The sequence below is a fragment of the Coenobita brevimanus genome, chromosome 62, assembly GCF_032717465.1.
Source record: "Coenobita brevimanus isolate Jiangsu-jjx chromosome 62, ASM3271746v2, whole genome shotgun sequence".
NCBI classification, from domain to species: Eukaryota; Metazoa; Arthropoda; class Malacostraca; order Decapoda; family Coenobitidae; genus Coenobita; species Coenobita brevimanus.
In genome coordinates this window covers 38078089-38101064 of record NC_137015.1, presented here as the reverse complement: position 1 = coordinate 38101064, position 22976 = coordinate 38078089, and the positions used below count along the sequence as shown (strand labels likewise).

Here is a 22976-nt window from a genome sequence, read left to right as displayed (position 1 = left end):
TATTCCCCCATCACCTACCAGTCCTCTCTAAAGGCTACAAGGAATATCATAACAAAAAGACAGTTGCTGACATATCAACAATATGTACAGTATTCCTCAATCAAACCAGTGTGACCAAAGCTCTGTTCATTCCCTCTGGTATAGTTACTCCATTTTCTCCAGCTCTATCCATCACTGTCAGTAAATGAGTAAATGAACATTATACTAGAGAAACTGTCTATAGCCAGGCACCTTCATCCTGGAGGGGCTGGCCACAAACAAATCACCTCCACTTCATCCTGTCCTCTGCCATCCAGCCGCCTTCCCTCCATCTCACACTACTCTCATTCATATGCCTCTCAATCCCATCCCTCCACCTGTCCTTGATCTCTCTTTCCCCCTTCCCTCTCCACCTCACTCACATACACTTTCCAAGTAAATCTCACTCTCCATTCTCTCCACATGGCCAGACCATTTCAGGGTACTTTTAAAACTTTCTAGCACATCTACAAAACTATTACAGCACTCCTGAAAGTCCTTATTTGTCTATTCATCTCTCCCACATAACTCCAAATACTCCTCTCAGATAACTCATTTGAGAGGAGCTCCTTTAGGTTAAACATCTTTAATCCTTTCCCTGCAATGATACTTTATTGTTTTTATCACTGAATTATTTCACTCAGCTAAGAAGATGAGGTTAGATGTAGCCTTTAAAAGTCCTTCACAATAAAAGATCTCCCTCAAGCTGATAAAATCACCTGGAGGTGCCCTGACTGATGTGCAAATCACATTATCAGACTGAGGAGATAAAGTGATGCACGTGCTGTTGGTTAATGGTTTACGAGTTACAAACACAGACTCTCATTTCTGACATAAAAGTAATTCTTTATTAGTAACTGGCATTCATTTGCTGGCCATTTATCAACAGCATACCTTTTGGTACAGCAGCTTTAAATGAGTACTTTCATTATTATCACTAATTTCAGAGGAGCAGATATGGTGATGGTAACAGCTGGTTCACTGTTACCTGCTTCAGATATATAAGTGTCCCAAAACAGACTATTTATAATCCAAAACATTTACCCCTTCACTACAATGACTTTTTCTTTTTTTATTTGTTTTTGCTATCAGACAGTTTCCTTTTACAGCAACAGCCCCATAATAGAGAAGTTAGTGAAGGCTATATCCAATCCCTCCAAGTCAGAAAGTCTACTTTAGGGTGAATCTAATTGTCTGGAGGTAATTAAAAATCTAAAAGTACATTATCTTACGTGTCAAGTGGGGTTGGTGGAGGATTAGTGCCCCTCCCTGTAAAACAATTAACTCTAAGCCCTTGGCCACCCCGTTTGGGATACATGGCGTCTGGCAATGAATGAATGAAAATGAACATTATCTTACTGGCAACATTACTCAGTCACCAGCAATAGTCCTCAATGAATCGACACAAACAATAAAAAATAATAAAGGATACATGAATATTAATAATTAAGCATGGAACTAGGTACAGCACTACAAAACACTATACTGTACTTTGTTGAGAGCTTCTATTGTATTTGTGAGTTTTTCTTGCTGTTGTAGGTATGGTTTATGGTGTTGCTGTAGATGTGTATTGTATAGTGGAGGTAGTCACTGTGTTGAGGAGTGAACAAAAACTTTTACTGCCACTTTCCTCAGCCAAAATCCTCACCAGTCAGAGGGTGTGGTTACTGTGATCACCGTCCTTCCAGTTGCTTGTCTCGGCTCAGCACAACGTCATCGAACTTGATCATAAATGTAGTTCCCTTGTGCCATAGGGCTGTCACCTTTGCTGGCTGGAAAGTGATCAGAATTAAATTATTCCCTGATAACTGGTAATAAAATAATTTATTATTACACTTAGATAAAGGCTTAATATTATGATTTTATTAATTAAACTTAAGGCATTTTTCTTAACTTACATTACAGATTTTCTCCTGTGAGGATAGGAAGAGAACTACTGTCTGTTTATTTCCTGTGTTATAAAAACTTTATAAAAGAGCAAGAGGGAGGGAGGCTATATACCCTTCCTCTTTTTCACCAGCATAGGGATATAGCAATCCCAATACTCAACACTTGTGTTAACACTGGATGGCTGGAAGAGGTACTACTGTACCTAAGACTTCCTGTTTTCTTTCATTCATGTTTTCAAAGAGATCGGAAAGCTCTACTCTAGATCTCCCTCCATGTGAACATCAGAAACTATGTTAGATTGTGCTGCTAACTATTTTCAGGTTATTACACAGATAACTGTCCAGTATTTTACTTGCAAAGATGACTTTCATCAGGATATTTATTTAAGTTTATTTATAAAGTGTTTGTCATAACTTAAGTCAAAACAGAAGGCATATGTAATGATATATGGGATGTGATGAAGCAACAGAGAGATAAGTGTAACTGGAAGCAACGACCAGCTGACATCTGTGTACGCAAGTAAGTTATTGACTACCGGTAATTCATATTAAAGCAGTCAAAATCCATGTGCATTATCGTATCAACAACTACTGGTGCAAGTCTCAGTAATATCTTCCAGATGAATAAAATAATACTGTATAATAAACAGTAGCCATATAAAGTAAAAGTCATACAGGTACTGAAATATTAAGAACTGTATCATCATCCTTATCAAATGAAGACTCCTTCCTATCAGGAACCACAGTACTTGGATTGGCCATCATTTAGTAGAATGTTTTCTGAGGGATGAAAACTTAGCAGTGTCAAAACCAGCTCCTCACCTCCTAAAAGTTGGCAAAAAACTGTTGGAGAAATAATTCTGTTATATGCATACAACTAGTAATAATGATGTCAGTCTTAGTCTGGTCTTTGCATGCTTGTGCATGCTTTTCCTGCCTATGAATGATGACTGTGCAGTTTTTTCACCAAGTATTTACCTATACAGGATAACATTATCGCTACCACTGAACCACTTACAAAGCCAGTAGCATTCAACACTGCCTGTATGATCCCAGCAATAAAGGCAGCACAATTAATGGAGCTCTTGTCACGTGGCACAGAAATGAAGCGGTTGACCAAAGCTTCACGCTCCATCAGGTAGAAGATTCGCTCATCGTCAGTGGCTCGGTCTAACTTGTCTGCTTCCTTGCCAAACAGCGACTGGGAAGGTAAAGGGTTACTGAGTTCCAAAGTCACGACAGTAATAACAATAACAATAAAAGTAATAATAACAATAACAATAAAAATAATAATAATAAAGAAAATATGACAGTGAAGCCTGGGCTTTGTTGCAATGGCACATGACAAGAATGAGAAGAGTGGAAAAGTGTTATTCAAGAGACTATGGAGTTAAGATGGACAAACATACAAGGAAGTTGGAAGCTTTGTGGTGTTGATGTGGATGTGTTGGAAAGTGTTAGAAGTAACCTGGGATGGTTTGACTATGTGAAGTGAATCGACAGTGTGACTGACTAGGATAATACATGTGGAGGGAGAGAAAGGAAGAGGGAGACTGGAAAAGGTGGAGGGACGGGGTGAAAGTACAGTATAGAATACAAGTGAATGTGGTGTACAATGGATAGATGGATGTCTCATAGCATATGAAAGGCAGAAATAAAAGTGATTTATTCAAGGCTGCCCCTTCTACAATACAGCCACCTGGACAAGTACAGAAAGAAATAATATTGCCAACAACCTAGGTGCTGGAGAGAAATGCCTTCATGTGGTGGCACTGACACAACTGATCAGTGGTGATGCCTGGTTATACAAACATCTCTCAATTCCCTCCCTATAACCTGAAAAGAGAATGATGGTCTGTGAAGAAGGGCAGCTTCTGGCCTGCAGTCTACCATGTTCACATTCAGATGAGCCTGGGGTTGCAATTACTACCACTCATAGTACAAACAATCTACCTACCTTCCAGAGTGTGCCCTTAACAAACAGCAGGACGTTGAGAAGTTTTGTCTCTCGCTTGTAACTGCGCTCCCTCACAAACAGCAGCTCTACCATCCTCACTCCAACACGTTCTCCAAGCTCAGCCAATCTGCAGGTAGGTGTGTTTAATGTACTGGTTAAGGTCAAAGGACACTGATAGCTTAATCCCTTCATTATGAGAAATCCTTTCTATGTTGAATATAACTAACTAGAGGCTGCAAGAATATAATGAAAATGATATCAGTAAGGAATGGATTGATCCTTTCAATACATATATATATATATACACTCAATCCTCGTAAATCGCAGCAATTTGGGTCTGGACCACTGCCGCGGATTACAAATTCCGCGGTTTATAAATAATAACTCTTACGTGAAAATTTAATTAGGGTCTGGACTTTGGCCAACCACCCCCCACAGCACCCTACCAACACCTATCTAGGCACCATCAAACACAAACATACAAATTTAGGAATATTCAGTGCATGTATTTAATAGAAATAAGCAATGTTAAGGGATCTCACCTTAATCCTATGACGATATTGCTTAATTGAATGGAGTGGGGTGGTGTTGGGAAGAACTTAGAACCTCTCAGCATGAGGTGGGGGTGCTCCCTCATGCTGTTCTCCCTTCTCCAGCTCCTCTGCCTCCCTCAGGAAGCCCTCAAAGTCTGCCTCAGAGATGACAGATGCTACGTCATCCACGTCCTTAGTGTGTGAAGGGCCAGGCTGTGGTTGAGGCTAAGCTTCTGCCCTTACCCAGGCAAAATAGTGGGTGATGAGTTCCTGATGTTTCTCATTAACTCTGCGGCATTAGTATGCACACTTGCCACCAGGGACGGGTGGTGATTGGTTGTTGGGTCGCGATTTTCAAATTATATGCAGCGGCTTACGATTCTTCTCGGAAAAGGCCCACTTCGGTGCCTAGATCCGCGATTTTCGTGACTTAACAGTGGTTTAAGGGTGCCGGCAGTCTGCCAGCCACTTTGCCGTGGATTACAAATCCGTGGTTTATAAACATGCGGTTTACGAGGATTGAGTGTATATATATATATATATATATATATATATATATATATATATATACAGGAGCCTCTGTGGTACAATGGTAAAGTGTGCGTTTCTGTACACTGAAGAACGAGGGTTTGTGCCCCGCCAGGGTAATAAACTTTGGGAGCGTTCTTCTAGCCACGTACTGTGTTGGCGGACATTAGGGGTGCTGTGGTTGAACTAGTGTCACATACTATAAAGTATGCTTGCACCCAGTCGGCTTGCGTGGGCCGATTACACATGGTTCACAGACTACACACACGTCCAAAGCCACTCCAACACTACAGTTACACTTACAAGCACTTCTCACCCTACATACAATCTCTACCAGACAGCCTAAGCCACTAGGTAGAGATACATAGGCTGTATCATCCCCACTTCGGTTGGGATAGGCCAGTCCTGCAGTGGACATTCAAACAGCTGATGAGATGAGAGAGATGATATATATATATATATATATATATATATATACCGGTATATCATTTCATTCATTTATAAAGGCTCCAACTTGCTTGCATGCGTTGGCCATGGTCACCTACTGGCAGATCTCTATGCTGCTTGATCTCTGGCAGTCTCTCTGTTCAATCCATTATCTTTGAGGTCATATTCTATGACCTCGTCCTAGGTCTTTTTCGGTCTGCCTCTTGCAATCCTACCCCCAACGTTCACACTTCTCTCTTTCTGCAACCAATTGTCATCCTCCATCCTCTCCATATGCCCAAACCATCTCAATCTACCTTTCCTCATCACAACACCAATATACTCCAGTCCCATCCTTCCTCTTAACACTTCCACTGTAAACCTACCCCCCCCCCCAGGCCTCACATTCAAGGATGTGCTGCACATCTGGACTGTACATTTGAGCCTGTGAATATCCTCTTCCTTTACTGCCCAAGTCTCACTGCCATACCGCATTACACTTCTAACACAGCGTATGCAAAGATCCCATAGCACGGAGGGAGAACCCTCTCAGTGTCAGGAGAGGCAACATCTCTCTGAACTTCTTCCAACCAATCCTCACTGTAGCCGTAGAGCTAGCTCCAGCCCCACCTCCAGCACATAACATCTCTCCCACGTAACAAAACTCCTCCACACGCACAACAGACTCACCAGCAAGATCAGTCCTATCACACTGGTGAGTCTCTTGAGTGTGCAGTAGAGTTTTGTTCCTTGGGAAACATGATATGTGCTGAAGGTGGGGCTGGAGCTAGCTCTGTGACTAGAATGAGGAGTGGTTGGGAGAAGTTCAGAGAGCTGTTGCCTTTCCTGACATTGAGAGGGCTCTCCCTCCATGCTAAGGGATATTTGTATGTGGCATGTATTAGGAGTGTAGCCTAATGCTGTATGGTACTGAGGAGTGGAGGTATCATGGAAGCTCAGCAAATGTTTATGTTGACAAGCGAGGAGGGACTGCGATAACGTCTCCACTCTCAGGTTAGCGGAGTCCCTCCTCAAATATCTATATCTCACTCAGCTAACTGTTTTTGGCCTTCATTTCCCCCCCTTTTCCCACTCACTCACTTATTAGTCTGAACCTTTAATAGTTTTCAGTAAGACTCTTCTTTAACTGCAAAACAGAGTCAAGGAAATCAGGCAAAGCAATGAATGATATCTTCAGTAAAAGGCATTTACAGTCAACCCCTGCGTTTGCGGGTTCACATTTTCGTGCATTTTTCTGGGACATTATTTCAAGATATTTCCTGCTTTTCTCACAGCATCAGCTATTCCTAGTGGTTCATAAGTTTTTTTTTTTTTTTTTTTTTTTTTTTTTTATGTCCTATACAGTTAAACTGTGCAGTTACCCTGTATAGGTAATGGTATGTGCTGTTCAGCACATGACCTACTGTACTCTCATCATCATCATTGCATGATGAGTGCAATACATTGTACCCAGAAGGGCGTGTGTATCATTCTGTAGTGTCTTTTTAGGAAATACTGTATTACTGTGCCATAAAATGCATTTACAGGTGTTATAGTGGGTTTGTAGGCACTGTAATAGGAATAGCTAAAACACTGAAATCAGTGATTTCCCTGGTAGGTTTGGACTATTTGGGGGATTGAACATTTGTGGGGTGGTCTGGCACATAACTCCCTCTAATAGCGTGACCTGACTGTAAGTGGTTCTGCTGTCTGCATCCGATATCTATCTCTATCTATAGCCTGACGCCAAAATCCCATAAGGGGTGGCCGTTTGGGTTTGTTGTTTTACGGGGAGGGGCACTAACCCTCTGCCACCCACTTATTGACACACAGGGAACACGTATGGGTTGGTTATATGGTTGCCATCCAATGTTGTAAATGGTTTCCTGGCTTACAGGAAACCATTAGGCTTGTCAATGTAAAATCACCTGAAAAGGAAAGAAGAGCAATAAAAAGTGACAGGAAAGATGGGAGAAATAGGAAGAGAGGAGGGCAAACTCAGAAAAAGAATGATAAAGGTGAAGGAAAAAGTAGGTAGCACTACATCATGTGAGTGGATGATGGCACCAATATCGACAGTAAAATCAGCATTGTTTCGGCATCAGAAAAGCGAATATCAGTGATATGTCGGTACATCAAATCGTATTGACTGCAGCATAATCAGCGGCCAACACAGTCTAAAGGGACCCATACAAACTCGGGCCAGCCTGTCCAGTCACCTCCACAGGCAAAACTGAGCATGTGTGGGTTGTTGAGGCCAATACTAACCGTTGGCTGAGGCTACCTGTATAGGCAGCATTCAGGTGGCTGGACGGGCTGGCCTGAAAATGTATGGGGCCCTTAAACTGTGCTGCCTGTTGTGTAGAGCCAGATGAAATGTAGGCACTACTGACGGGCACTAGCCTGTATCACAGCAATAACAAGGCCTTAACTGGGCTTACTTATTATGCAGGTCGTTGACGCTGTGGACGCGATTATGAGAGTACTGGACCATTTCGGAGAAGAGCAGGGCGTAGGCTGTCAGGCTCACCTCGGTCTTGCCCCGACTCAGCGACTTGTCCAGGATGCTTGGCCGCTGCTTGTTACTACTCATTTTGACGCGTCTGTACTTTCCTGCTCGAACTTATAACTGTCCAAGCTTCCCTTGGTCACTCTAGATTCCTTGCATTAGTAATCTGTGGATGAAATATTTGCTACAGTATGTTTGTATTGGTCATATCCAAACAGGGGCGTACAACCCCAAAACCAAAACAAACATGGAGCCTCCGACCGCTCGTAGCGGATAATTGGGTACATCATCAAATGAACCCAAATATACTCAATTTGACATGCTCAATATACAGCTTTCATCTTCATGCTGTGGGGGTCTTTGGATTAAGGTTTGTATCACAGGCTAATTCACACGTTGTGCATATTCCACGGTAATGCTACCTGGTTTCATATCAGTCATTCCTGTCCACGTATAAGGAAAATGTTTTGAGATAATGCCAATTTCAGCTAACTTTTAGCCCTGATATGCAAATTTGTGTATAATGTTGATTTATGTTCTATTACGGGTGAAGAACAACATTTAAGGCGGAGGACGTTGGGGTGACAACTGTCTATAGTAATCTTTCATATCTCCCAGCGAAGACAACTCTGCCGTGTGTGTGGTGGGATAATCTACGCTCTAACCTGTGAATGGTTTAACTTGAGATCTAGGCTACCTCGCCGAAGGTAGAGTATTATATTAGTTGAGTGTATTGATAGCAAATCTCACATACTTCCAGGAGAGTAGGCAAGCCTAATTATGAAGTGGCCCACGAAGAACTCCAGATGGGTCTGCGGGCATTCTCTGAGAAATATGGGGTGGTCAGGCATATTCAGTGCCACCCAGACTCCCGTGTAGCTAATGCCAGTGGACTCCAGATGCTCTGTAATCCTGACCAGTTAATGGCGTACACAATTCCCATCTGCAGACACTGTATATTGTACACTCTCGGCCCACGTCAACTCATTATGGAGTTGCTGACCTCCATTCACTCCGCCTTTCTACTTGTTACAAGGCCAGAGTGGTTGATATCACATCAGTGAACTGAGTATTTGCTTCATCAGAAAGCAGACATATCTAGATCCATCGCCAGGGCTTTAGACATAAGAGACAGACGCATTAATGCTTGAATATTTATTGTGAACTGCCATCAAGTGTTGGGGCACAAGGACCAGTTGGAGGATTAACTACTGGGTCAGCATTATGTAATTATAGCTCGTGTGTAGCAGGACGAGAACCATTACCAAAAGCACCGTCTGGCTAGCATGAAACCAGTGATGATCCCTACTTCCTAATTCGGTGTCGTTATATTCAAGATGCAGAGATTTCTTCCGTGTGCGTGCATGGAAACCTGTGTAGACGGTGCCCTAACCCTGTACCCACAAATATTTGTGAGATGAGTAGAATCCACGCACAAGGAAAAGGAATATCACGAAAGCAGAAGAATCATTAGAGTGCCGGAAGTATGGGCGACTTCATTCACTCATTACACTATCTTGGCTACAGACATATCGCTCTCGCGTCTCCCTGTCCTTTGACAGGCTCCCCTTTCACCAACTCACACCACCCTCCATCATACACCTTTCCATCCCACCCTTCAATCTCTTCCTTCTGAGTTCTTGGTTCAACTCTACAGGTAATGTCGCCCTTATCTAATTAAGTCGTTCTCGAAACATACCTGTTTATTGTAACACGTCATTTAGGAAGTAAACATAACTTTGATTTTCCCTCCCTGTTTTTTGCAACCAGTCAGTTTGACTCAGCTTAGGATGGGCCATTTTTTAGTGAAGGTACTAACGAAGGGCGTTATATAACCCGTCCAGTTTGAAGTCTCTTAAACTGAATAAAATCGTCTGAAGGTTACAAGAATAAATTATAATGGGGTCCCAAGGCGAAACTGTTAATGAATCCATAGCCACTAAACTTTATCAGTATGGTGACGCCGTCTGCATTTTCATTATGCTAGTTACACTTAGACGATCTCATTCAGCTGAGGAGAAATTTACAAAATTGGAAGGTTAGAATCTTATAATCTCTTTACCCAGCCCTTTCCTTGTTAGGGCTCTCTCCTAAAACAATTAAATATTCTGGGAGCGACAGGAATGCGCAGTAAAATTGTCATATTGTGGTGAAGGTTTAAAGATCATATGCAGAATGGCTTTATAGATTGTGTAACACCTCTTTCTTCCCGATTTATATGATCTGCACATTACACCTTAGTATCCCCAGTCCCTTTCAGCTTAGCCGGTGGCCAAGTGTAGTCAGGTGACTCAGAAATGAGCATGCGCCATCAAATTATCCATACAGAAATTTTGTACTTCAAGCTCATTCTTCACCAGCCATGATCTAGACAGTATTGTACACGGTGAGATGAATCAGTGAGGGGCAATGGGGGCAAAGCCCCTCCATTTGGGTTTTTACTCCCCCCAATTAAGTTACCATTGCGTAGTGTCATGTCGGGAGGCTGCGGCTAAGGTTGTCCGTCAGATTGTATGGTTGAACTTTGCGTTGCGACAACTGTTATAGTTCATATACAAAATATTCATTCGTGCTTCGTAACTAATCGAATTTAATGCATTTGCGACAAATATTCAAATTATGAGTGACCCAGTTCCATCAGGCGAAAACAGGCTATAGGACCCAGATAGAGGAAGTGCTTATATCAAGTTCAAACCTCCCGCGCTGTCTGTCGTCCCGATGCGATGCGATGATCCTCGCCTCCCCCCCGCCTACCTCACTGTTTTCGGTTTCGGAGGTAAATAATTTCCATCGATTATGTTCAGAATATCCCCTCAAAACATTTTAACTACTCATTTTGTATTATATATATTTTTACACATATGATAAAAAGTCAACTTGACCTCAGTCATAATTTTCTTTTGTGTTGAAGATAATGTCGTGTTTCATATTGAGCACATGTGTTTGTTTACTTCTCTGTGAAAGTACAATCTTCTTTTGCGGGATGTCACCGATATTTGAATAGATTTTTAAGTAAAGCACTATTATGAGAAGGCAACGCTGAAAAAGTAAGCCGAGCACGAAAGAAATAAGTAAAGCATACCGCAGAGCATTGCCAAATATTAACTTTTGTTTTCGTACACATATGAAGATACTGACGCAGTGTTTTGACTCGTGATCGATAGGTCTTTGGTGATATTTTCGGTGTCGAAAGTGACTGTCAGTGAAACATCCCCTAAAATTGTGTGATAAAATAGACGGCCGAGCAAGGAAGCTGCAGAATACGCCTAAATTCTGTTATGCAGCAGAGAAATTTGAGTACTCTGCATCGCCTTTTCTTCCGGCTGTCAACCTTAAGCTTTCCCTGCCAGCTTCGGGCAGGCAGTTGTGTCACCATTTCAGACACTAGGAAGAAGTGTGGATTTAATACTGTTGAAGTCCAGGCAAGCCTTTCATTTGATAAAAGAATATACAAAGATTGCCGCTCTTCTCAAAGTCGTTTCTTGGTCACTGGTAGAACTAGCAAATCTTTTGACAATTCTCCAAACGTATCAAAGGGTACCATGTCAGAGAAGGATCAAGTGCTGAACAATGTGGCGGAGAAAGAGGAAGTGACGGAGAAGGAGGAAGAGATGGAGCAGGAGAAAGTGACGGAGGAGCATGTGATGGCCCAAGAGCTAGTGTCTGAGGAAGTGTTGAGGTGTCAGGAAGCAATGGAGGAAGGAAGCATTAGGAGAAATCAAGGGATCAGAAGTGGAAAGCCCAGCCTGACCCTCACCCAGGATAAAATAGTATGTGAATCTGAATTTGCAGAGACTTTATGTGAGTGCGATGTTAGTGAAAAAGATGACAAGACTGAAAACCTGAGTCTTATGATGACTGAAAAAGACAGTATTATCAAGGAAATGAATAAAGAGGACCAAGTAGAGAGGGAAGTTAATAAGAAGGAGGCACATGGACAGAAAACTGATGAGGATGTCAGATGTGCAAGAGACAATGATGCCGTAGAAGGCAAGGCCAGTGATAATATCGTTGATAAATCCATGGAGGCTTTAGCCGAAGGTGCAGGTAAAGAGGAGTTAGACAAAGCTGATGTGATAACCGAAACTGATTCTCATTCTAAAACTAATGAAATTCCTGTTGCTTCTGCCAGTGTTTTGGAATCTATTGTGTCTGAGGAAGCCCCTAAGAAATCAAAGAACCAGTTGAAGAAGGAGAGAAGAAGAGCAATGTGGAACCAGCAGAAGGAGGAATATAAGGAAAAGAAGAAGCAGCGAAAGTTGGAGAAGGAGCGACAAGAGGCAGAGGAGCAGCAGGAACAAAAGGTACAGTAAGAAATGACAAATACTTTAATTAGAAAATACTGTAAACACTAGAGCATAACTGCAGTACAATGAAGCTGCAATAATTTGAGAGTTTGTGGCTTTGACCTCTCAGATTTTCCAAAATTCTCGCTTATCAAGGATTTAACAGAGCAGCACATATCAGTGCTGCAGATAAGGTTTGACTTCTACTGACATTGGATGGTACAGTAGTAGTAGTTGACAGAGGTGATGGCTGAGGCACTTCACTATCAAGAACAGGAGTAAGTGAGTAATGCCTCACTTATATATAGGAAGCCATATATTCTTAGTTACTATTAAGATTGTTCATGCACATGTAAGTTTTGACATGACGCAGCAATTATATATATACCAGATACATCAGAGTGGTTTGGCCATGTGGAGAGGATGGAGGGTGAAAGACTGACGAAGAGAGTGTATGTGAGTGAGGTGGAGGGGGGAAGAGGGAGGGGGAGGCCGAGGATGAGATGGAGGGATGGGGTGGAGAGGTATATGAGAGAGGAGGGTGTGAGTTGGGAGCGGGGCAGTGAAATGGCAGGGGGCAGGGCGACGTGGAGGCGATTTGTTTGTGGCCACCCCGAACGGGATTGAGGCGTCTGGCAATAGATAGATAGATAGATAGATCAGATTAGTCTGTATTATATTGAAAGATTCTGAGCGCATAGCCATTTTAACTTGCTAAAATTACGAATTATCAAATGCTGACTTACCGAGGTTTTTTATTTTTAAATCCTACAGTATCTGCTGCTGTATAGAATTTGTAGGTACCTTAATAGAAGTTACCATTCTTTGAATCTATTAATCCATAGATGCTGAATATATGTTTCTCCATGTTGGTTGGGTGGTTAGTGTTGTTTGATACAAAGCTGCCGGCACAGTAGAACCTAAGTTCAAATCCTGGTATGGGCAGCCGACATCAGTCAGCTCATGTGCCCATCCACGCCATGTGGGTTGGTAGAGAAAATGTGTATCTGATGTTACCTATGGAGGAGACAACTATGGTACAGTAACCTTGATGATGCAGTGGCTCCATATCCCAGAGTATTCCTGAATAGTGGGTGAATAAATTACCCAGGGATGGAAGGTGTTGAAGCCCTGTTTAGTATTTGTTAACGAAGATAATTGTGTAACAACTGAACCTGACAGAAATGCCACCAAGATGCGTAACATCTGTGCAGAGTGGGTTAATTAGGTTAAACCATTACTTAATTAGATTGTAATAAAACTTAAAAAATAAAGTAGACTTTGAGAGGCCCCTTCAGACTGAGGCCCTAAGCTGTAGCTTGTTTAGTTTATGTCTAAATCAGGCCCTGAAATTGCCACGCATTTAAAGGCAAAAGATATGTGAGATGAGCGCTGTTGCTACCAGTACTGGTGTGTGTCTCATGCTGTATGCCCCCACCTTTACCTCTGTGTTGGGGAAGATGCAGTATTGTCAGCTCTGTGGTGGCATGAATTTCACTGATGTAATATTCATATATGTTATGTCTATATCTATATATACAGTAAACCCTCGATATAACAAACTCCGGTATTGTGAGTTTTGGATATAACGAACGGCCAAATTGTGACCGAATGTCCCCCAGATTTTGCGAACAAAGGTTGCTAAATGAGGGGGAAGTTCAGGAATCAGCCCATGATGACAACAGCATCCCTTCCTGGCACAGTTAGTGTACTGTAACAGTATGGTACTACATTGTATTCTTATTATAGGTAGTGTATTTATATGTACGGTACAGCTTCATACAGTATAGTATTTACATGTACATCATCATAAACCATTTAATTCTCAATGTAAAACTTCATAGAGTTATTTTTGGTCATGTTTGAGCACGTAGGACCAAACAACTCCCCTTATATAGCAAATTGAGTTTGGTAATCCCTCGAAAATACTGACCCCGCGTATATAGCGAACTTTCGGATATAGCGACCCACCCCTCCCCCCAAACGAACGGCCAAATTGCGACCGAACTTCCTCTTGATTTTGCGAACAAAGATTGCTAAGTGAGGGGGAAGTGAGGGAATCAGCCTGCAGTGACAACAGCATCCCTTCCTGGCACAGAAAGTGTACTGTAACAGTACCGTACTACATTGTACCGTACTGTACTGTATTCTTATTATAGGTATTGTTTTGTATTTCTATGTACAACTTCTTACAGTATTGTATTTACATGTAGAACTTCAAAAACCATTGAATTCTCCATGTAAAACTTCATAGAGTTAGGTTATGTTTGAGCACATAGGACCGAATGACTCCCCTTATATAGCGAACTGAGTTTGGTAATCCCTCGGAAATATCGACCCCTTGTTTATAGCGAACTTTCGGATATTTTACTATATAGCCTATATATATATATATATATATACCGGTATGCGGTATATATATATGTAGACAGTATATAGTGAATTGTATTGATTATTGTAGTGAATGTGTAATACAGTACAGCACCGCAATGATAGTGAAAAACCGTTGGTACGATTGGGACTAATGTCATATAGTGGATAATGGAAAAAGTTCCGGTTAGCAGGGGGAAGTCCAGGTGTTGCTTTTATCGTACTTGCGCTTTTGGGGGAATAGCTTGGGCCCCAATTAGTCCGTTATAATGAGGTATAACTGTGTGTGTGTGTGTGTGTGTGTGTGTGTGAGAGAGAGAGAGAGAGAGAGTGGTGGTGCATGGGATGAGGATATATATACGTTATACATATATCTGTCTGTCTATCTATGTCTATCTATCTTTCTGTCTCTATCTATCTATCTATATATATATATATATACAGTAATCACTCCAATATCCGGATCAATAGAGCCATCGGTAGGTTCGGATATTGGTTTTGTCCAGATATTGGGCCCCAGCTTATGGACTTGTACTTACGGACCCTAACACAGAGAAACACCTATACAACTCCCTCCGGACATGCATAGCACCTATTTAACACCCAAATCACACCAATAAGGCACATAAATGACTGAAATAAATGCAATAGACACATGAAATGTGGGTTTAGAAGTATGTTCATACATTAATAAACATTCTGGTACTTATGGACTCTAACCGAACCTAACCTAACCGAACCTAACCGAACTCTGAAAAACACATTCCTACTGCACATGCATGAGGTAAGTTTAGTATGGAAAGAAGTACAGTATGACACTTTCTGGTAAGTATAGTATGGGAAAAAATACAATATGAAACATTCTGGTAAATATAGTATGGAAAATAGTACAACATGAAACATTTTGGCTACTTACAGCAAGTCCCTGGCCACCTCGATGAATAACCGCCTCCTCTCGGACTCTGACAGTAAGAACGATTTCCTGAAGCACTTGCACTACACTCTTCCTGAAGTCTTGCACTGAACTTAGTCACTAACACACAGAAGTCCGTTCTTTTCACAGTGTTCACTTTAGTCCAAATAATGTTCCATTAAATTTAAGTGTTGCACATTAACTTTTCCCAAGTTTTTTTAAGTTTCCAAAGCCAAAACAAAGAAGGTTAGTTACATTAAATTTCTTTTCTACTTAGTCTTTTCTCCCAACTTGAAAACCTTAACACAACACACCGTTTTTTTCACTGCACAACACTCAAAATTCCCGTGTGGTCTAGTGGAGAAGTTCTTGCTGTTTATTCACTGTCAGAGCCCGAGAGTATCACTGGCAGGCGTCCAAGGGGTGCATCGGTGGGTAGTGGTGATGGCGTACCGACTACAGAAGACTCTGAAGACAGCCGCAAACTCACGTCGAGCGGTGACTCCACTGTAGCTGATGTGCTGGGCTGTGGCTCGGAGCATGAGGGCCTGTCTTGGGGAGGCAACGGAGTGGAACCAGGGCTTGGCACAGCGGGGGTCACGGGCCTGAAAAACTGTCAATCATTGACTGACGCAAGGACCGACGATTCTGGCGATTGATGATGCGCTGCCGGAAAGCACGCACTTCCTCCACGAGTCCCAAGGGCCCCATCTCCCTGTCGCAGTCCGGGTGTTCCAGGTAGTCTAGGACGAACTCTAGATGTTCCCGGAGTGCGCTCAGCTTGGGGATGGCTGGAGTAGTGTCCTGCTGGGCGGAGTCTGCATCATCATCGCCTTCGTCGTCGGAATCTTCAAGTTCGGGACTGACACCAGCAACCGAAGACGCGATCTCGATATCAGACAACGTCTGATACCCAGGATCGCCCTCGTCGTCGTCCAACCACTCACGAACATCGTCCACATCAACATCGTCGCCGTGCGTACGTAGCCGTGCATGGAAGTCATCCACGTCAAACCCTAGGAAATCGTACTCCACATCTGTTCCGAGAAGCAGACGAGACCAACCATTTTCAAGAGTTTTCACAGGGACTTCCTTCCATGCACTAGCCCAGTTGTACAGCGCAGACTTGATGTTGTAGCGGCGAAGGTTTTCCAAAGTCCGCTTGCCTCGAGTGTCACGTCCTTCCCTGCGCTCGTCCTCGTCCTCGAGAACCACCATCACCTCGTCCAGGAACTTCCGACGGTACAGGCGCTTTGTTGCCACGATCACTCCTTGGTCCATTGGTTGAATGAGAGCAGTCGTATTAGGTGGCAGAAACATGCACCTAATAGGGCCATTCTCAGCAACCAAGTCCTTGTCGCACGGGTGGGCAGGTGCATTGTCGAGGAGAAGGAGAGCCTTTACCTGGTCGCGAGGAACTCCCAGTGTCTTCGTCTGGTAATGTATGACCTCCTTGACGAAGTGATGGTGAAACCAGTCTTTGAAAATCACAGCTGTGAACCATGCTTTCAAAGAATGGTACCATACGACAGGAAGGACATCCATCACCCCACGAAGGCACCGAGGCTGCTTTGCACGGCCAACAATAACGGGCTTAAGCCGGTGCATGCCGTTAGCATTGGCACAACACAAAGCAGATATCCGTTCCTTAGAAAGCTTGCGGCCAGGTACACGCTTCTCCGTCTCATCAGCGAGAGTGTTCGTTGGCACCGAGCGATAGAATAGGCCAGTTTCGTCAGCGTTATAGACTTGACCGAGAGTGAGGCCCTCCCTGTCGATCAAGCCTTTCACCTTGTGCCGAAACTCGTCCACTCCATCCTCGTTAGCGTCCAATGCTTCGCCATGTGCTTTACGGTTAGTAAGGCCATGTCGCAACTTGAACGCGAAGAGCCAACCCTCGGATGCCTTGAAGTCTAGGGCGTCGTGAAGCCTTGCAAACTTCTCAGCAGCAGCCTTCAGCTTCGTTCCACGTACCATCACACCAGCTGCACGTTGCTGTCGATACCAAATCAACGTGGAGCGGTCGATCTCTGCATACTTGGGGGTAAACATAACCTTCCTCTCCACGTTGCGTTTGCTTCTCGACGAGAAGTCAGCCGTGTACTGCATGAGCTTGTCTCGGGAACGCTTGATATCAAACAAAGTCGACCGGGCCAGGTTGAACTCGCGGAGAATGCGAGAGGAAGACCAACCCGCATCAACCTTCTCCAATATCTCCCGTTTCTTCTCCAGAGTCAACACCACTCTCTTCCTTTTCTCAGGAGGCGGGGCCATCATCACACACACTAAGAGTAGGGCAGAGAGCAGCAGGAGGCCTTGCAGCAAGTACGGCACCACCACAAAAGCGAGCACGTGGGCAGCCATGGCGAAGAGCGTAGGTCTTGTCGCGGTGAGAGACAGGCGGGAAGTGGGGAGGATGCAGCGGCGCTCTATCGGACGTCGGAGGAATGACGAACCAAAACAATGCTCTCACGCGGCGCGTGCGGCAAGTTCAAATTACGGACGGCAAAAAATCGATTTTTTTTTCCAATTTTTTTGGATTTTCGGACCATTTTGGGAATGTTTGATCCCAGGACGATAAGGTTCGGTTATTGGGCGTCCGGATATTAGAGGGATTACTGTATATATATATATATATATATATATATATATACACTCAATCCTTGTAAATCGCGTGTTTATAAATCACGGATTTGTAGATCGCGGGTAAGTGGCTGTCAGACTGCCGGCACCCTTAAATCGCTGTTAAGTCACGAAAATCGCGGATCTAGGCACCGAAGTGGGCCTTTTCGGAGGAGAATTGTAAACCGTGGCATTCAGTTTGAAAATCGCTACCCAACAACAAATCACCACCCGTCCCTGGTGGCAAGTGTGCATACTAATGCCGCAGACTTAATGAGAAACATCAGGAACTCATCACCCACTATTTTGCCCGGGTAAGGGCAGAAGCTGAGCCTGAACCACAGCCTGGCCCTTCACACACTGAGGGCGTGGATGATGTAGCATCTGTCATCTCTGAGGCAGACTTTGAAGGCTTCCTGAGGGAGGCAGAGGAGCTGGAGAAGGGAGAACAGCCTAAGGGAGCACCCCCACCTCATGCTGAGAGGTTCTAAGTTCTTCCCAACACCACCCCACTCCATTCACTTAAGCAATATCGTCATAGGATTAAGGTGAGATCCCTTAATATTGCTTATTTCTATTAAATACATGCACTGAAAATTCCTAAATTTGTATGTTTGTGTTTGATGGTGCCTAGGTAGGGTGCTGTGGGGGGTGGTTGGCCAAAGTCCAGACCCAAATTCATTTTTCGCGTAAGAGTTATTATTTATAAACCGCGGAATTTGTAAATCGTGGCAGTGGTCCAGACCCAAATTGCCGCAATTTACGAGGATTGAGTGTATATATATATACATTATCTTGTTTGATAGCTGACAGCAACTCTAAAAATTTGTGGGTGGCATAAGTTGCTGTACAGTACTTTTGCACTATGGTTGAAATAAATAATGTTCTGTTTGCAGCAAAATTGCCATTGATGCAATATCCAGAGGTTATTTGTATGTGGTCAGTGAGTTGGTGGCTGTAAGACTGACTGGCCAAGTGAGAATAGCACCAGGATTATTTTGCCATAAGCCTAATGGTTTCCTGTAAGCCAAGAAACCATTTACAACGCTAGGTGGCAATTATATAACCAGACCATACGTGCTCCCTAGTATCAACAAGTGGGTTGGTGGAGGGTTAGTGCCCCTCCCCGTAAAACAGATATCTCAGAGTTAAATGGCCACCCCTTATGGGATTATGGCATCTGGCAATAGATGGATAGATAGAATATCATCATCTTTCTACCTGCCTTTTTCCTTGTCATTTCACTCAGTTGCAAGCAGGAAGGACGTTAACCTAACCTGTGTTTGCATATGCGTTATGTTGCTGTGTGGTTTGCCAGTATATATTTCATATAATTATGTTATGTGGTTGTTGCTTGATATGTTGTGTGAGAGTGGGAGTGCATGGGATGAAGATTTTTTTCATTTTTATGTACCGTATAGAACTGCATCTAAATGAAACATTTGGTAACTTCATAGCATAAATAGGCTTTTTTTTTTTTTTTTTTTTTTTTTTTTGCCAGGTGTGGGAAGATGTGTGGGAGATTAATTGGAATAATGTGGGGAAAATAGGGATTTCAGTCAGAAGATGGGAATGAAACAGCCACTCTGTTTGTGAAAATTTTGTATTTTAAAATGGTAATGGCATAGTAGCTAATGAAATGCTGTATAAACAGTGAGCTATCAAATTTTTTTCTGGTTTCCCACCAAGAATATGAATTATGAACTTATCTCAGGCAGAAGGACTGCTTAGCTAATTGTAGTTAAAATATCATGGTATCTAGATCTGGCAGTGCAATAATTCACTCAGCTTTCTGTTGTTGGTAATTCAGATTTTTTGTTAAAAACTTGGGCCTGTTAGAATGCCAGCTGAAGTTGAAAGGTTAAATATGACAGTCATGTATTCTCCTACTCCAGTGTTTTTTGTTTCCATGTGTGAGAATGTTTTTGTTTAGTAAGTGTACCATGAAATGATGGCAGAGAATGTGAAAATTAGTCAGCTTCCATACCATTAAGAACTTCTTAAATAACCTCCTCCCACCTTCAGATGCACTCACATAAACCTGTTCACCACCCATTCTCCCTGTGAGTATAGCCTACCATCTAAGCATCATCCCATTTCTCCCACTCTTACTCATGACTTTTCATTCTCGGGCCAGAGCGCGATCTCACACGAGTACATTAATGTGAGCTGTAACATACCTTCATGCAGTTCCCTTGCAGTTTCCACACTTAGATTTCTGTTTAGTATAAAATTCTTCATAGCTGCAGGCACTTTTCTTGTGGTTCTCTACTTATTACATCCTTTACACATTTATCTCCCTTTTCTGTGACAGCCGTGAACTTCTTCATAGCTCCATCCACCTTTCTTGTGGTCCTCTACGTATCACATCCTTCACACCTTTATCTCTTTTCTGTTACTGTACTGAACTTACTGACCAAGTCAAGTGTTTCTCCATTCACCAGTAGATCAGAGTTGCATTTTCTCTCTGTTGACAGATATGATTGCAGTATATCATAATGCACATTTATTTTCAAAGTACAATATGATACTCACCGACGTCCACAAAACTGCACCAGTCTGCAAAGCTTCTGTTCATTATTATCAAGCAGCATAGCATCATCTGAAAATATCAGATTTAAGATATTCCATCCTTCACTATTCATTACCATGCCTATCATTCTATGTACAGCTCAGGTTTTAACATCTCTCATAACCCCATCCAGATACAAGTAGATCCCCCTGTATAACAGATTAGCAATGGATTTATTGAACGCCTCTGAGCCCACCAGACTTTTGTTGGCTATACCGAATTAGGGTTGATAATTGAGGCAGATGACATGTTGTCTACCCTTTGTACTCCAACCTGGCCAGAAATTTCCCTCTCTCCATCCCCAGCATGATTGCTGAGATGTAATGGAAGATACTCTGCTATTCATGAAGAAGTGCAGTGACAAGGATGTGAAATGGGCCATAAATGGGCAAAATTATGGGCTAAGTTAGTGTAAATGGGTATAGTTCTCATTTACAGTACTAGAATATGATATTGTCATTTATTTTCAATCATGTGTTTGAATTCCCACCTGGGTGGGCAACCCTTGGATTTATCAAACTTTCAACTTTATTGAACCAGGCTCCCCACCAATTACTGAAGTATAATGAGGCTCTATTGCATGTATTGAACATTTGTGGAAACATCACACACCCTTGCCTCCATACAACCATTCATGTAGATATGCACCTACTGTTATACATGCTTCACTGCCATCATAGAAATGGCATTCAGCAGGTTTCCATCCATGCCATACATACATAAAGCCTTTCATAACTCCTGTCTGTTCACCTGGTCATACACTTTTTCCAGATTCATAAATGTCACTCACTCAGTGTAGTGATACTCTGTTTCAGGGTAACGCTACATTGAGTTAACAAGCCAAATGATTTACCGGTACTGTAAACCAGGAAATCATTTAGTACGCTGGGTAGTAACCTTATAACCAACCAACGTGTATTCCCTACTTGTCATCAAGTGGGTTGGCGGAGGGTTTTCGAGTTTGTGCCCCTCCATGGAAAACAACTAACTAAACAAAATGCCTCAGACCAGGACAGACCAACAGATGACGACCAAGAACTGGACAAAGGACATGGTATGGATTGCAACATGGAATATAAGGGATGTGAATGATGAAGTGAAGGAGAGAGAGATTGTCCAGGTGCTTGAGGGTGCAAAAGTGGACGTATGTGGATTGACTGGGACTAAATGGAGAGGTGAGACTGTGAGAGACTGGGAGTATTGATGGGGTATATGCACAGGAGTAGGTGAGAATGAGAGGGCAAAAGAGGGTGTGTGTATTGCGTGCAAGAGATGGAAGGAGAGTATAAGAGAGTATGGATCAGTTGGTTCAAGGATTGTGTGGGTAAGATTGAAAGTAGGAATACAAATGTGGGTGATTGTGTGCATGTATGCGCCAATGCAAGATCGTACAAATGGAGTAAAAGAAGAGTGCTGGGCAAATGTGGAAGCATGCATGGAGAAGTCAGAGAGGAATGAGAGAGTGTTTTTGATTGGAGATATGAATAGAAAAGTTGGGAATGTGAAGGTGGATGAAGTTGTTGATGAGTGGGGTGTGCCTACAGAAGTGGATGAGAATGGCAGTGCCCTAGTGGATGTTTGTGTGGGGAGGGGGTTGACGAAAGCCAATACCCTCTTTAGGCACAGAATGATCCACAGGTATATATACATGGTGAGTGACGAGGAGGGTGGGTGGTGAACTGAATAAACAGACAGCAATGATTGATTATGTGTGTGGATAAAAGAATGAGAAGGTATGTTATGGATGCAAGAGCATACAGAGGTTGGGGGAGTGGACTTTCTGAATGGATATGGAAGATGTGCAGATTGGCTTGGGAGGATTGGTGAGTCCCGGAGGATTGGAAGTCAGGTATAATTGTTCCTCTGTACAAAGGTTGGATGATGAGGGAATGGAAAACGTGAGTGCATTGAAGTACTTGGGTAGTGTGATGAGGAAGGATGGAAGTTTGGAGGATGAAGTGCTTGAAAGGGTACAACAGGGAAGAAACGTTGCAGGTTCTTCGAAAGCAGTGATAAGAAATAAGGAAGTGAGCATGGAAGTAAAAAAGTTACTACATGATAGTATTGCGATAACCAATGTGTGGAAGCGAAGCTTGGACCCTGTTGGAAGGACACAAATCAAGAGTGAGAGCAGTGGAAGTGAGGTATTTGAGCGGAGCATGTGGAGTTACATGGAGAGACAGACTTGAAAATGGGGAAGTTAAGGAGCACTGTGATGTGTATGTGGATATGATAGAAAGTGTTAGGAGAAATACATTGAGGTAGTTTGACCATGTGGAGAGGATGGAGAGAGATAGAGACTAATGAGGAGTGTATGTGAGCGAGGTGGAGGAGGGGAGGGGAAGGCCAAGGA

General features: G+C 42.9%; 1 protein-coding gene across 1 annotated transcript; it reads right to left on the bottom strand.

The window, feature by feature from the left end:
* Nucleotides 1-1642: 1642 nt before the first annotated feature.
* Trs31 (trafficking protein particle complex subunit 31) lies at nt 1643-8085 on the bottom strand. Its single transcript, XM_080275666.1, has 4 exons — nt 7793-8085; nt 3865-3991; nt 2926-3108; nt 1643-1790 (listed from the first exon to the last, which is right to left on the bottom strand). The coding sequence occupies exons 1-4, from the start codon at nt 7942-7944 to the stop codon at nt 1692-1694; spliced, it is 561 nt and encodes a 186-aa protein (XP_080131792.1). The 5' UTR covers nt 7945-8085; the 3' UTR covers nt 1643-1691.
* Nucleotides 8086-22976: the final 14891 nt, after the last annotated feature.